Below are 15,168 nucleotides of genomic sequence, written 5' to 3'. Positions count from 1 at the left end.
CACAAATGTTTGGGTCACCACTTAGGCTGAGAGTCCCCAACTCCAAGTGTCCAAAAGTGTGTAGTTTCAAGACCAGTATTGTGTGAGTAATTAGTAAAAAAAAAAAAAAAAAAGAAAGGACCCCAAGAGGTCCGACGTGCAGCATCAGACTTAATGGCAAACAATACTTGGAAGAGTTGTTGCTGCATCTGTTCACAGCAGGCAGTGAGCATGCTGGGCACTTTCCGGGAAATTCCGACAAACACAACCCCGCGTCACTTTAATTGCTTTTTTACTTTGGCTCCCCTTTGCACCTGAGCGCAATTGATGAGGCCGTTGGGAGCATCCGTGCCAACAGTGGCCGGCTAAAGTCTTCGAAGAGAAGGGAGGAAGGCCGTGTGCTGTGTACATACGCCACCCTGGAGACTTCACACGTACAGTACTGCATTTTGGACACTTTTGTTTTTTAATTATTCATTTGGAAACACCCAAAAGCAAACAGCAAACCATTTTTCCACATTGAAGTCACCAACGGCCACTAAAGAATGTTGATATATTTACAGCGACTTCTTCTGCCTACCCAAATGCAATTTTCTGACACAGTTCAGGAAAGAACTGAATACAAAAACAAAATCCCTACAAAAAATATTTAATCACAAAAGCGCACCGACAAGGTATGAACTAAAATTGCTGGTCAAAAAGAACCAGGAAATACAATACACGAACAAAAAGCACTCGCTCGCAAAGGCAACGAAAGAGTTAATCCCAGAATATAAACAAAATGACTCGAACCCAATTTCACGAAACAAACAACAAGACCAAGATCAAAGACAAAATAAGATAAATACTTACAACAAGGCGAGAGATGAGAGAGCAAAAATGACAATGATGAGATCGAGAGGTCTGGAAAATAACACTTGAGCATGAACAGCAAACAAGGTCAATACTCTGATGGAGAGTTGGTGTTCAGGAAGTCCTTCTAATTGGCAGCAGGTGTGGTAGCAGGAGGGAAGGCCCTCCTCTGCCCCCTGCTGGAGACACACAACATCACGACACCTTCAATCCAATATGCCGGGTCAAAATAATGACTCCACCCTGAGAAAGAAATAACCAATCTTCTGAAAATCCACAGCTATCCAGTGAGTAGGTGAGGAAAACAACCCTCCATTTTTTTTCAAAGTATGTTTTTAATATATGCACGACATTCATGAGAAAGCATCCGTAACAAACCACAGAAAGGTGTTGGAGTTCATATCTGCACCCTTTCTGCTGAAAATCGGAAACACGGCAATCGTCGTAGAGGCCTGCGTTCATCATTCTTTCATCCATCTGCTACTCTGGCCACATACGCTCAGTGAGCTACAGCAGATTGCGACACCGGGCAGCGGGAGCCCCCGTTATGTGGCAAATGCGAGCTTTCATTGCTAACACACGGCTGCTTACAGCTCACAGTGGAGTGAGGGTGAGGAAGATGATGGTGATGACGATAATGATGGCAGATGAGGCCAGGCAGTTATCTCATGTGGAGCGAAACATGTCATCGGGAGGAAGGGCGGAAAAGACAAAGCAGTTCAATTGATGAAAACTCAAATTGGTCAAGTGTCCTCACAAAATGCATTTGCACGAAACAGACTTTCATATATTTATCATCAACTCTTTTGACGGAACTCGGAACACAAGTTGACTAGAATTGACTTTTCTCGAAAATCTATTCTATTTTTAGCACTACAGTATATTGATCCACATTAGTTCCAAGTCTGGCTGATAATATGGACAACCCGATTTGTCGCATTTAATTGTCTTCATGCATGAATTCACGAAATGACCAACTTTGATGAATCGTCCTTCCAATTGAGCGCCCGTGTCATTTGACAATTTCAGTTCAATAACCCGCGAGGTCTGATCTATAAACGGTCATAAACTTCGATATTGTAATGTACAGCAATCATAAAAAGCTGGTTGTCATTGTAAACTATAAATGTCACGATGGGACAATAACGTCCATGGCTCGGCAGAGATAAGTTGTTCAAAGCGTGTTGTTTGACTGATTTTAGGGAGACTTTGGTCATGGTTCAAGTTCAAACAAGGCTCTCAACGGTGAGGGATTTTTAATTAAGCCTGGGGGGCACTTTTACGATGCTGCACTTTAATGGTTTTGACCAGGAAGTGAACTTAACAAACTGAACGTGGAAATCAAAAGCATAAATCGTTAACCTCGGTAAATTTACCTGAGCAACGGGACAAGTGTGTCAACCTGAAGAGCAAACACAATTTTACAAGGCAGCCAATTGAAGACCAAAATACATTATCGGTTTTTTGGAACAATTTAGGATTCCTTCGTGAATTGCAAGCCATGAACATAAAAACAAGTGGAGGGTATACGGAAAGTGCCATTAGGGATAATAGGTCATTAAGACTCAACTGGTTAAATCAAGCATATTGAGGCAACAAACACATTTACAAAAAGCGCCCCGGGATATGAAGAGATGGGTCTCTTAAAGAAAGCCGATAGTTTTCAAATCAGGTTCGCGTATGCTTGTGCGGTATTCACGTCATATGCACAGCCTCCAAGATACTTCAGTCAAGTCCAGTGGCTCAAAATGTCACCCCATGTGTGGTTCCACGTGTGGTAAAATGGGCGGTGGTAAACACTCATCCTCCCCATATTAACATTTGGTTCGGGGGTTGGCAACCTGCGGATCTGGAGCTGCATGCGCCACCCGAGTGGCTCCTTTGGAGCTTTTTCAAAAACTCTTGAAAAAGGAAAAAGATTGGGGAGGGAATTTTTACATGACACATGATACAAACATTCTTAATGTTTTCCAATGCTGGAAAAATGTGTAGAATAAATATTACATTTCAACATTTCTGTCAACAAAGATTTGCGTCATAACCTGCGACACACGTTTCTATTAGCAGGACGGGATGCCAGGCGGGTGGCTGTTGTTAAAAAAAAAAATATTTTAAAAAAAAAACGTTTTATGTACAATTCACCCATAGTACTGGCAAAGAATGAGAATCCGGAGGGCCGAGAGAAGCATTTTTAAACGGTACACGTTAGCTACGATAGTTGACACGCTGCAAAAGTTCGTCCCATGCCTCGTTCATCTTAGCGGCCGTTATGGCTGTTGCTCATTTTGGCATGCGTGTATAAGTGCGTGCGTATGCGGTAACAGGTCGATCGCGGGAGGTTGGTTGATCGAACAAAAGGCATTTTAGTCATTTTGATAGGAGGCTAACATAGCGAATGTACAGTCGATGTGATGCCTTCATTATAAGGCTTTTATTTTAGACATATTTGTTTTTCGCTTTTTTGGTCCAATATGGCTTTTTCAACATTTTGGGTTGCCGACCCCTGATTTAATTGTCATCAGAACAGAGTCAATATGACAAGGAGCCGACCCACAAAGAGCTGCTCGAATACGATTAAATTAACATGATAAAAATGTTTGTGCAGTGGACACTGCGTCCTGAGAGGCTCGCATATGCTGACGCTTGTTTTTTTGAAATTTTGTTTTCCATTATGAAAAAAAAGCAAGTAGTCTTGCTCCGATTAAAGTGACACTTCCATGCGTGGACATCCGTATGGTGGCAAGGCGAGAGAAATGGTGGGGAGGGCTTCTGTCACGACACCCACCCTCACATAAAAGTCATTCCGTGCACTAAAGTGGCCAGTCAGCATGGCTGACTGTCACATGCGTTATCAGTTCGGTAATGGGTGAGAGTGCCGTTTCTGTCGTGTGCTCGATGTGGATGTTGTATGGCAGGCAATCGTCTTTTATTGAGACAATCACCAAAAATAGGTGAAACACACAGCGTGACGTGGTTACAGTATAGACCCACATTGGCCATCACACAAGCTATTGGAGTGCTTTTTTTGATTGGCAGTGTGACAACATCAACGCTAAGATGACGACAAAATGTGTTTGGTGCAGTCATCAGAATCCCCCAGTCATGGTGAAAATGTAGCAATTCACCATGTGCTCATCCAATATTAATAAGTAAAAATCTCCACCTTATATATTACTGTTTGCATGTTCAATGTCTGCTTGGGGTTAATAATTTATCCCATATAAAAAAATATGAACAGTAATAATAAAAGTGCGGCACCTTGACCAATATGTATATCGAACAGCACAATATTTGCATACTACAGTGAAAATTAAGGTCAATGGAAAAAAATCTCAACTTTTAGATGAGTGCCCGTTATGGTGATCTTGACTGATATTCATGACATGTCATACTGAAAGTTTGAATCCCTGCTTTTTTTTTCCAAAACCACTGCAGTACAGTATTGTAACTAACATTTTGATAGCAGCACCATCTAGTGGTTTTTGGTTTAACAGGTATTCACTGGTCTCGTCAGAAAGACATTCTCCTGTGTTTTGTCCTCATTAGGTTTGCGGAGCTGGAGCCCATTCCTAGCCAACTTTAGATAAGAGGTGCAATACACCCCAGTCAATTGTAGGGTATATATCTCAGAAGTCCACACATGCATCATCTTCGCAAAAATCGCACCTTTACAAAGATGAAAATGCGACAGTAAGTTCTGATTGAAGTATTGCTTTCATATTTTACTAGGTTAACTGTGATTACAATTTGTAACAGTATTCAACAATGTTGTCCTATTTGTACGTCAAGGCACAGCTCTTCTATTATTGGACTGTGCATGTGTACTACCTGCTAAAGTGGCACGCAAAGCATATTTGAAGTTGTCCTGCATGTGTATTCTCAGATAAGAACCAAGTCACGATTATAGCAAATATGTCTTATTTATTAAATCTTTAAACCACACAAGTGTAATATTTCACAATGGCCCTAAATGGCACATTGGGTAAAGTGTGCTAATTGTCCTTTGAGGGAAATATTGTTGCTCCTCATGTTTGTGACAGTTGATTTTTTTTTTTTTGAATAACAAATTACCTTTTTTATCCACACAGGTATCAGGTGGCGTTCCTGTAGAAGGAGAGTATGTCGTCCAAACTTTGGGAGGGGGCTATAGGTGGCTGCTCGGGTTCTGTTGCTTTGGGAGTTGGCTCAGGCTGGCTGGGCTCGCTGGGTTGGGGGGGGACCTGGGGCTGGTTGGTCACAATTGGTTGAGGGTGCACCTGGGGTTGGAACTGGCTCGGCATTGGAGGCGGACACTGAGGGGGATATTGATTTTGGTAGTGGGCGGGGAAGTGAGGAAATGGGTAAGGTGGGCATATAAAGTGTGGAGGAGTAAATGGAGGGTAAAAAGGAGGAGGGAGGTACTGGAGATTGGCAGGGGAAACTGGCGGGCAACATGGTGGCGGAGGCTGCGGCTGGACTGGGGGATTTTGTGGTGGCGGAAGATGTGTGGGGGCGGCTGCAGGGAGAGTGCGTGATTCATCATCCTGGTTTTCAGTGTTCACAGCTGGGGCCTGTGTCCGCAAGAAGGACATTTCGGGATTTTTCTTCTCAGGTATTTGTGTCTTTGCCGGTCTAGGGCGCTTCTGGTCGGTAAAGTACATGGAGGGAGGTGCAAACTCAGACTCTCTCTCCGACTGACGCCGGCTTTTCCACTCACTGAACATGGACTCTGGAATACAAAAAAAAAAGTGGAATGACGTGTGACAAAGTCGGAAAGACACGCGAGTTGAATTGTGATTGGGGGCGCAAATGCTAATAACGTTTCTTTGAATGTTTCGGATGGTGGTTAGCTTTTTTCCTGCCAATCAGTGGAGTACTTTCTAAAGCAGTTGATGTTTACCTTTTTTTTTTTAATACCATAATAAGTTTCATCCACACACAGAGGCACATTTTCGTATGTAATTTAGCTTTTTGTCCTTAAAAACTGAGCTTTTGGAAAACCGCCTTCTGTGTTTATTTCAAGATTAAAACTGACTTTTGAGTCCCGTTTCGTCGGAAACGTGCAACGTTTCGTCATGTATGTTATCGCCTTACATGTATTTCACTTCAAGCAATGGCACAATTGCGAGTAGTAACATACAGAGGTGATTTAAAAAAATGCATCTATCCATTCATTTTGTCTCTCGAACTTTAAACATGATGTGCGTGTAAGAATTTTGACAACGCAATGCATAAGTAAGTAAACTGACACTGATTCATATTGGCCAAAATGTGCTTGAAACAAAAATGTTTGGTGTAAAAGTGTTTTTTTTGCATGTGTCCATGCGGATCTTTTTTCAACCGGCGGAAAGTGAAATATACTTCTGTTAAAATATTTTGCTTATCAACATATTTTGATTTCTTCGACGCCTTTGCGGTTTTATTATTCATGATATACTTTAAAAGCATTTTATCGCATGACAGTGATACACCAACATACCTTTGCCTCTGTCCCACTCTCGGACATGAGGGACTCCAGGTTTGGTGTCCCTTCTTTCCTGAATCTCCACTTCCACTTTTTTCACTCTGCTGACCTCTGGTGGATCATGCGGCGGAGGTGAGAGTGCCGTCACGTCCTCATCTTCAGTCATCATAACCACACAAACAAGTGTATTACCAAATGAAACGAAAGGAGAAAACAGAATGTGACGTTGTGGTGGATTTGAACCTTCGTTCTCCTCCTCGAGCTGCTCTTCCTCTGCCACACCCCCCTTTGCCTTTAGTTTCCTCTGCTTTATTTTGGCCAACCGGGCCTGTAGGATGGCCTTCTTTTTCTCTTTCAGTCGCTCTCTCTTGCTCCGCTGGTCAGTCGTCTGAAAAAGGGGACGGTCATCCATTTCAGGGGAGCATACTAGGCTTATTTATTTACACACTGGTATTTTTCAAGTGGGTTGAGGTTGTTGGGGTTTTTTTCTTTGGATAAACAAATATCCTTAATATTTTGTAAAAATGTAACACAATTGAAAAAAAAAATCATGTATTTAAAAAGGTCAAACGTATGACTTAAAGACCGTAATTCTTCATGTACCACAAGAGTGACCCTGCCAACAGTACATGAAAAGAATGGATATTAAAATAAGCGGCTCACCTGGTCCCTGAGCATGTCCAGAGTCTCCCTCTGCTTTCTGCGATCCTCCTCATCGTGAGAGAAGGCAAAGTAGCCCACGCCAAGCTCCCGAGCCTCTGCAAGATGACACAAAAAGCACAAAAGTGAAGGTGAATTTCCATTTCCACTTGCGTATTCCAGTGGATCCCCAACGAAAGCTAACCTTGAGCCCTGATGTTCTCGTAGTGGACGGGTCCAACGGGCTTCTTCATGGCTTCCTCCTCTTCTCGCTCCCACTCTTGCCTCTGCAGCTCTCTCCGCATATCCTCTGACAGCAAGTCAGCAGAGACTTTTCTAAAGGGAACAAACACATTCTCATCTTACCATCTATGCCCCCCCCACCAAAAATAAATAAATAAATCAAGCTTGATTTAATTACCCAGTTCCTTTGAAGTTGTAGTCCATTTTCATAAAATCTGGCAAGTCTTTCTTCATACACCTTCGCGATCGTCCCAAAGCATCCACAAAGTCCACCCTACAGCAGAACAAAGAAAAACAGTTTACTTTTCACGACTTAACTGGTCAACATTATAATCATGAATAATACCATTCTTCATCTGGGTTCTGGGGAGGAGGAACAGGGGACAATCTGGCTCTTTCCTCCTCCTCGCTGTCAGCATCCTTCTGTATTTGCGTTTCTCTTTTTCTGTCAATAATCTTTTGCGCAAAATCCACCAGGTACAACCCCTCCGTTTCTTCATCTGAGAACAAGGTTAATGCAATTAACATTTTTTTTTTGCAATTAAGATCACACATACAGTAGGTGGCGTACCACTCATTTCTGACCTGGAAAATTTCCTTTAGTCATCTGTTCATAGAGTTTGGCTTTTTCCTCTAGCTTGCTCCTAATAAATAACAAAAAGTATTAATGACAGTATTATTTTATTACTGACAGTACTGACAACTTACTTTGCACTATCCAAGGTTCTCTGCTCCTCAGCAAGCTGTTCTGCATCTTTCTCATCTCTTGCCGAAACTCCAGAGTTTTGCTTAACCCATACATTTGGCTTCTACACAGTGAATAGAGCAACAACTTGAGTTGACAGCTTGTATTAACATGGAAAACTCAGAATTAACACTTTACGTACCTTAACTATGGGTTTTGGTTTATGTCCAGTGCCAGCACTTTCTTGGCCAAGTCTTTGCTGTTTAAATTGTTCCTGCTTTCTGTACAGCTCCGCTTTAAGGTCCACCAGCTACAAGAAGCCATAGAGGTTTAAGAATCTACTTTCGACCGTTTCTGAAGCTACGTAAATGAATCGAATTTAATGCTAGCAAACTAGCATGAAAATTAACGTTCGCTGGGTTTCTCGAGACATTTACCGTCGCGCCATGTCGATAGTTTGCTTGCTAAAAGTGCAACTTACCGAGGACGCTGTCACGTCAAACGGTCTTTTCTTCTTGTCCATTCTAAAATCTTTGTCAAATTTGAAGATATTTGTCGTGACAGGGCACGAACCTCTTCTAACCTTCTTCTACAGTTGTTAGTTGATAAATGTACTACCGCCTACTCGTGGTCATACGTAGCAACTGCACCTTAATTTTAATTCTACTATAAAACGAGATCTTGATTTACTGTACTCCTTTTCATGGCTTCCTCAATGTGTAGGTTCAATGTGTATTTAAAATAGCTCATTTTATTAGTAAAATAATAGATCGTATTTTATCATTAGAAAAATAATTTTAAAACGTAACATTGTAGTTGTAATATTTTTTATATTTCGCATAGGATTGATGATTGTAAAACTATTACAAATTAACGGCCATGATATTTTTAATTAAATTATTTTTTTAATTATTCTACTATTTTGTGTTCCACTGTTTACAATAAATCAGTTGACCGCAGAAAAAGGCAGTATCGTTAATTGATCAGAGGATTAAAAAAAATAATAATCCAACAAATATTGCAGGAAAATAACAGAAATGAGTCATACATAGCCAGCGGGCCGTTCTTTGCTCTGAATTAGATATTCTAATACGTTTTCAACACGCATTTATTTCATCTAATTTGTCTGTTGCTTTGGATCTTTGCGAAAACATGTTCCATTCCACTCCCCCAACACACTTTCAGAACTTTGTATAAAGGTGATGTCTTTCCCCTTTAACTTTTGTCTTATTCCTTTTCAGTCAGGGGCCGCCACAGGAAATTACTCGCATGATATGTGACAGACAAAAATCTATTATCACATGATGCGTCAAAACAAGCAGAAAACAGAAAAGCTGCAAAACCCCTCATTACCCCCTGGGGTGAGAGAGTCAGGCAAATCAAAGCAGAGGTGGATGTGTTGCCGCATGCATTGGGCACATTTGTTGCGTACAGAACAAAGTGTACTCTGACCTACATGTTGGGGTTGTATTTATTGAGAAACTGTCGACCGGCACATCCCTAACTGTTTTTCATGAGTCAGAGCTGTCAATTTCTCTTCAAAACCTTGCTGCACTCAAAATGGAACTTCAAAGTGGAAATGTGCTTGTCCTTCAGTGCGACAGTACTTGATTCCCCCCAATCAATATTGTGCCTTTGTGAAATGCTTTTTCACTTCCACGCCATGCTCTACTGTGGCGTACCGCTCTCTCTTCTTGTGGGCACTGCTGCTTCAAAAACAAAACTGAAAGAATTCAAGCATTGAATTTACTTGGCAAGCTTTCAAACCAAAGCGGACCACATGAAACATGTTAATCCAATAAAATCACAACAATCTAAGGTTATAACTGCATATGTGACACCATTCAATTGCCCAAATGTACGCCGCGCTGCACATATAAAACTTGAGATACATATAATATTAGTCAGGAGCCAAAAAGAAACCAACTGCAAAGAAAGCAGATTTTTCAAACATTCAAGCTCATTATCAGATGCCATAAAGCTGAGTGGTGTTGTTTCGGATGGTGGCGAGCATAGTGGGCATGTCTTCCCCCTTAAGTAGACTCAACTCCTGCAGTGTATGGATGCCCAGTCCCGGATGGGAAAACCTGCAGTGGTCTTTATTCACCTATCAGAATGGAAGAAACTTAAGAATGCGTCCTGTTGTTGAGTAAAAATAAAAGTAAAGGCAACACATTTGGGGTGCTTGGATCAAAATATTTATCGAAAAATAAATAAATAAATCACATTTCCTACCATTCTTGGCAGGAAATACGGCGCATCTGTCTCCAACACGATGCGGTCGAGAGGGACTTTGCGGACAGCATCTCGGGCCTCAACGGCACTGGAATAGGTGATCACGGCTGTGAAGCCCACATACAAGTTGGGGAACGCTTCCAGGAAGGGTTCGATCACCGGATAGCTGTTTGTGAAACAGTGCCTACACAATCCAAAATAATCAAAGCATACAGACAATAAAAAAAAGGCAGGTTAGGTTTGTGTTGATGTAGTTGTGCGTCTCCATAGATTTTCCACAAAGGGCCACAGACAAGAAAATATAAGAGAGTCACTTTATTTTATGTTTGTGCAGCAAGCTAAAAATAATTCAATATACTTGAGGTCAACATATTTTAAGCAGTTAAACATTTTTAAAGTGGGAGGAGAAAAAAAAAGTGCATTGTATTAGGTCCGCCGCACAACAAGCGATGCGGCGAACGCAGCTACACACCAATTGATTGCACACTGCGTCTAGAACAAAAGGACAACAACAATAAAATGCAGCCCTACATCTAGTTTGGAGGCTCTACAAACAGTGTACTGTATTGTGTTTTTTTATTTTTATTTTTTTAACCAGGTCCCTATATGTTCCAACAGTTTCTCCCAACTTTATGATGCAAGCCATGAATTTGATTTCTTAGAATACACCAACGGACGGACAAACAAACAAATAAAAGAGTGCAGTGTTCTCCGAATAGCCCCTGGACGGTACTGAACTTTGGACATCCCTGAAGAAGGTAGTACATTGTCAAGAGCCAACAAAACTATATGAATACACACCTGTGAATTTTGTAATCTCTGGGGACGCGCTTCTTCAGGATGTCCATCAGGTCGTCGTCTGCATCCCTGCAGTGGATGAGCAGAGGCTTGTTCATGGTCACAGCCAATTGCAGCTGCCGCTCAAACACCTTCACATCAAGACAAACAACCGTGACGACACCGCAGCTTCATTTTGAACTCAGATTATGCGATTCCTCCCCTACCTCTTTTTGCTTGCGGATACAAGTGGAGTTTTTATGGGAGTAGTCCAAACCCATCTCGCCAAACGCCACGGCCTTTGGATGCCCCATGGCTTTCAGTATGCTGCGTTCATGAACGCTGGAGTACTCGTGAGCAAAGTGTGGGTGACACCCAAAAGCACCCCAAACCATCTGCTCATCCAGGAGATCTTCCCACATGGCCTCCTTAGACATGAGCCGCGGATTGCAGAAGTCCGTAATGCAGCCTTGAAACTCTGCCGGAAAGCTAGAGCGGTAGAGACTTCGGAAACGGCCGAAGGAGCCGCGGAAGCGCAGTTTTCCGTAAAGCATGTCAAGATGGCAGTGTGTGTCGATAAAGCCACCGGTGCTGTGGGGGTAACTTGACCAAGGGGGTTGCGGTTTATCCATGGACAGTCTTGGCTTCGGAGGTCTATCATGTTGAAATGAGTAACGGGGGGAATGGACGGAAGAGCCAGCATATGACTGCCTGCGTGTGGCTGAGGAGGCACTTTCACGACTGTCCGACTGTAATGGCAAGGCAAAGGGGTCTGAGAGGTCGAGAGTCTTGGCGCTTCGAGTTGCGCTTTCCACTCGGGCCACTGGTGAAGGGCTTCTGCCTTCTTGCTGCTTGTTTGAGACAAAAATCGTCCTCTTCAAATCCCTAAAGTCCACGCTGCATTCTCTCTGGGATGAAAAGGGAGATGTAGCGCAAAAGCTGTCATTCCCTGGCGGGCTCAGGCATTTCCCGCCGTCATAGGAGTCATCCTGCGGAGTCATAAGGTCAAGTCAAGTCAACAGTATTTATAGAGCACTTTCAAACAGCCATCGCTGCATATTTAAAACAGTATGTTACAACTGTGTCTAAGGTTTTACCAGTGCAAACAATAGATTATTCCTATTACAGAGGCTGTTTTCAAACTTACAAAGTATTACAGTTCAACCGCTCATAAGGCTCCCGGTTTGATCCTGACTGGCTGCAGCATATGGGCTTGTGGAATAAATGAGCATTGAGTCGCAGTATTCCCTTATAATAATAATAATAATAATACATTTTATTTGTGGGCGCCTTTCTAGAAACTCAAGGACACCTTACAACAAGCAGTTAAAATCACGAGTACAATGTTAAAAAACTACATCAAATAAGATAAGAAAAAATACAACAAAATAAATAAATAAAACAATGGCTTTATGGTCTGAGTGAATAGGCTTGTCGAAACAGATGTGTTTTGAGGCGGGATTTGAAATGTGTTAATGAGGCTGTATTACGAAGGTCAGCGGGGAGTGAGTTCCATAGCTGGGGAGCAGAGCGACTGAAGGCTCTATTTCCCATGGTGACGAGGCGAGCAGGGGGGACAGAGAGGAGGACAGAGGAGGAGGAACGAAGAGAGCGGACAGGCGTAGGAATATGGATGAGGTCAGATAGGTATGGAGGGGCTAGGTCATGAATGGATTTGAATGTGAGTAGCAGGATTTTATATTGAATGCGGTGTAAAATGGGAAGCCAGTGGAGATGTTGGAGGACAGGTGTAATATGGTTTATGTATGGCGTGAGTGTGATAATGCGGGCGGCTGAATTTTGGACCAGCTGAAGCTTATGGAGGGTTTTTTGAGCCGGATTATCCGCATTGGCGGACGGGCCCTTGAGCAACCAATGACACAACTGCTCCCAAAGCAGTCAAACACTGCACCACTATATCGTTAATTGTTTGTTTACACAGAACCGTTTTACACTGCCAATAAAAGCCACCATTTTCCCCCTCTGTCATTTATGAACATGAAAGAGATCAAACAGTTGTCCTGCAAAGATTTTGTCTTGAGAGGTGGCATCAAAGCTGATACACAGATACCTCAGAAATGTGAGGCAGACGTTCTAACAATAAGCTTGTAAAACATGACTTGGAAATGGCACAGAAGATTTTCTAACCAATCCAATGGTATTTTATAAGCACTGTATAGGACAATAAAAATAATCATTTTCTTTTGATTAACTGGGACTTACCCAATTGCCGACTTGAGGCACTGCATCATCTTTTTGGCAAACTGAAACCACAACAGCTTGAGAAGTTGAGCACTCATCTTTGCCGATCTTGAGCTGTGGTGACCAGCAGCAATTAGTCGTGAGTGAAGCCTGACTACATTCTTCACTCTTCGCATGGGGGGTTACAGGGGGCACAGAGCAGCCAGTGCTGGTGCCAATTTTTGTAGGTGTGCTCATCCATCCCCTGGTCTCGAAAGCTTCTGGTGTCCTGTCCATTTTCTTGATGAAAACTTGTGAGCGAAGAGTGGATACGTTGCTCTGTGCAGACTCGTGCTGATTAGTGTCCTGGGAGGTGACCAAAAAAAACTGTAAAATCTCGCAATTTCAGTCACGGGATTCCCATGTAACACTATAAACAGCACTTCTACTCATTTTACATTGTCTGTTATTGCAAAATGTATGCACAATAAATTATTCAACAAGTTGACAGACAGCACAGTGCAGAAAATCACCTGGGATGTGAATGTTTCAAAATACTTCCTGGTGCGCTTCCGGAGCTCAGCTTTGCTTTGAGAGGCAACCACATCAAGGGGTGACTCCGCTTTCCTCTTAGGGGTGTAGAGACTGAGCTCGCCAAAGCCAACTGGTCCAGGGGAGTTGGTGAGGGGCAAATCTGCTTTAGGCAGCACTTTGCCAGGCGTGAGTGTTACATCTCTTTTACGGGAACATACAGTTTGGGAGGTGACTGTTTGATGCTTTGATATCTTAAAAGCCAACTTTTTCCTGTTGCTGTCCATGTTGGAAAACCTAGACATATCGATAGATAAAATAGATAAATAAGATAGATCCCATGGGGGAACCCGACCTTAATATGAATTAGTGAACTCTATTGGTCAACAAACAAACACAGACTAGTCACAAGCATTATAAAATCAGGCAGGAATTCCACAAAAAAGTGCGTGTAGTTTTAGCGTTGTTTCTATTATTTCGGTTACTTGATTACAAACGGGCAAAATATTAGACCGAAAAGTAGTCATAATTAAACTAAGACGATGTAAGGCCATCGCAGGCTCAGCAACACAGGGTTCACCAAGCATAAAGCATCTTAACGGTTTACATTCAACTGGCAGTGTAACGTAAGAATGACTAAGACAACGATTTCTTTTCTTTTTTTTTACCACGTGGCAATGTTAGAGCCACCAGAAAATTGGATCTTACGAAGAAACACAAGAGAAACATTTAATATATTCAGGTATGGCTCACACTAGCCTAGCTAACCACCGAGCTCGGCATTAGCCATCTTTTACCGCAACGTGTGTCCTAAAAAGCAAACATGACATTTAAAAAGTGAAAACACAAAGAAAAGTAGATTTATAGTTGTAAATTCAGTATGTACTCACGTGAAAATCAACGTGTGCGTACACACTTTGACAGTTAACTTTTCTCTTGGAGGTGGGATCGTAGATTTGTGACGATAGTGAACGGCGTCCAGTCCGTTTCGGTGATTCAGCACCTCCCAAAAAGCTTGGAGTGATTTTTAGGACGATAAAGTAACTAAAGTTTTATTTTCGAATAGAACGTTGTTTGGCTATATTGTTTTGTAACACTAGATGGAGACAGAGTTCCGTGTTCGTCGCACCTCGCGAGATTTGGTCAAGAGAACAGGTGCGAGCATTTAGCATAGGTGTCAAACTCAGGTCCTGGAGGGCCGCTGTCCCGCATGTTTTCCAAGTCTCCCTGTTGCAACACACCTGATTCAAATGATCAGATCATCACCAAGCTCTGCGGAAGCCTGATATTGAACCTGTTCAATATCCTGCTCTGCGTGCCATGCGATTGGCTGGCAACCAATTCGGGGAGTCCCCCGCCTACTGCCAGAAGGCAGATGGGATGGGCTCCAGCTCCCCCCGCGACCCTAGTGAGGATAAAGCGGTTCGGAAGATGAATGAATGTTCCTATTGTGATTATTATGAATAAATGTTTTGTATTCTCCGGTTAGATGTTTTCAAACTAATATTTCCTGCAATTGAAACGTTGCAAGGTTATGAAAAGCATGCAATAAAGTAGTTTGCCGCAGTACTTATTGTTTTCATTTTATTGTTAAAATTTATGC

At 42.4% G+C, this 15,168-nt stretch overlaps 2 protein-coding genes across 4 annotated transcripts; both read right to left on the bottom strand.

Annotated features, from left to right (window-relative positions):
• Positions 1–4,732: 4,732 nt before the first annotated feature.
• On the bottom strand, positions 4,733–8,448 carry ccdc174 (coiled-coil domain containing 174). The gene is made up of 11 exons (XM_052075603.1): positions 8,323–8,448; positions 8,044–8,151; positions 7,865–7,965; positions 7,742–7,800; positions 7,503–7,656; positions 7,335–7,430; positions 7,119–7,249; positions 6,938–7,032; positions 6,518–6,662; positions 6,290–6,430; positions 4,733–5,539 (listed from the first exon to the last, which is right to left on the bottom strand). Exons 1-11 carry the CDS (start codon positions 8,362–8,364, stop codon positions 4,923–4,925), a joined length of 1,689 nt encoding a protein of 562 aa, XP_051931563.1. The 5' UTR covers positions 8,365–8,448; the 3' UTR covers positions 4,733–4,922.
• Positions 8,449–9,282: 834 nt separating this feature from the next.
• tatdn2 (TatD DNase domain containing 2) lies at positions 9,283–14,930 on the bottom strand. 3 transcript variants are annotated; one of them, XM_052075378.1, is made up of 7 exons: positions 14,456–14,930; positions 13,568–13,862; positions 13,077–13,400; positions 11,081–11,842; positions 10,878–11,005; positions 10,077–10,260; positions 9,283–9,948 (listed from the first exon to the last, which is right to left on the bottom strand). In XM_052075378.1, the coding sequence occupies exons 2-7, from the start codon at positions 13,850–13,852 to the stop codon at positions 9,808–9,810; spliced, it is 1,824 nt and encodes a 607-aa protein (XP_051931338.1). In that variant the 5' UTR covers positions 13,853–13,862; positions 14,456–14,930; the 3' UTR covers positions 9,283–9,807. The 3 variants fall into 3 exon arrangements, with proteins under 3 accessions (XP_051931338.1, XP_051931339.1, XP_051931340.1); XM_052075379.1 differs by having other exon boundaries at positions 11,081–11,701; positions 14,456–14,929; XM_052075380.1 differs by having other exon boundaries at positions 11,081–11,602; positions 14,456–14,929.
• Between the last annotated feature and the right edge of the window lie 238 nt (positions 14,931–15,168).

This window comes from Hippocampus zosterae, chromosome 9 (genome assembly GCF_025434085.1).
Source record: "Hippocampus zosterae strain Florida chromosome 9, ASM2543408v3, whole genome shotgun sequence".
Lineage (NCBI taxonomy): Eukaryota > Metazoa > Chordata > Actinopteri > Syngnathiformes > Syngnathidae > Hippocampus > Hippocampus zosterae.
The sequence above is the reverse complement of the archived record's forward strand: the minus strand, read 5'-3'. Positions and strand labels throughout refer to the sequence as shown.

Coding starts and splice junctions, on each gene's coding strand:
- tatdn2 (XM_052075378.1), bottom strand. CDS start 13,852: ATGGACAGCAACAGGAAAAAGTTGGCTTTTAAGATATCAAAGCATCAA. Junction 10,261..10,877: donor AGAGATTACAAAATTCACAG/GTGTGTATTCAT, acceptor TGGATTGTGTAG/GCACTGTTTCACAAACAGCT. Junction 9,949..10,076: donor CGTATTTCCTGCCAAGAATG/GTAGGAAATGTG, acceptor CCATTCTGATAG/GTGAATAAAGACCACTGCAG.
- ccdc174 (XM_052075603.1), bottom strand. CDS start 8,364: ATGGACAAGAAGAAAAGACCGTTTGACGTGACAGCGTCCTCG. Junction 8,152..8,322: donor TTGACGTGACAGCGTCCTCG/GTAAGTTGCACT, acceptor GGCTTCTTGTAG/CTGGTGGACCTTAAAGCGGA. Junction 7,431..7,502: donor CAGAACCCAGATGAAGAATG/GTATTATTCATG, acceptor GTTCTGCTGTAG/GGTGGACTTTGTGGATGCTT.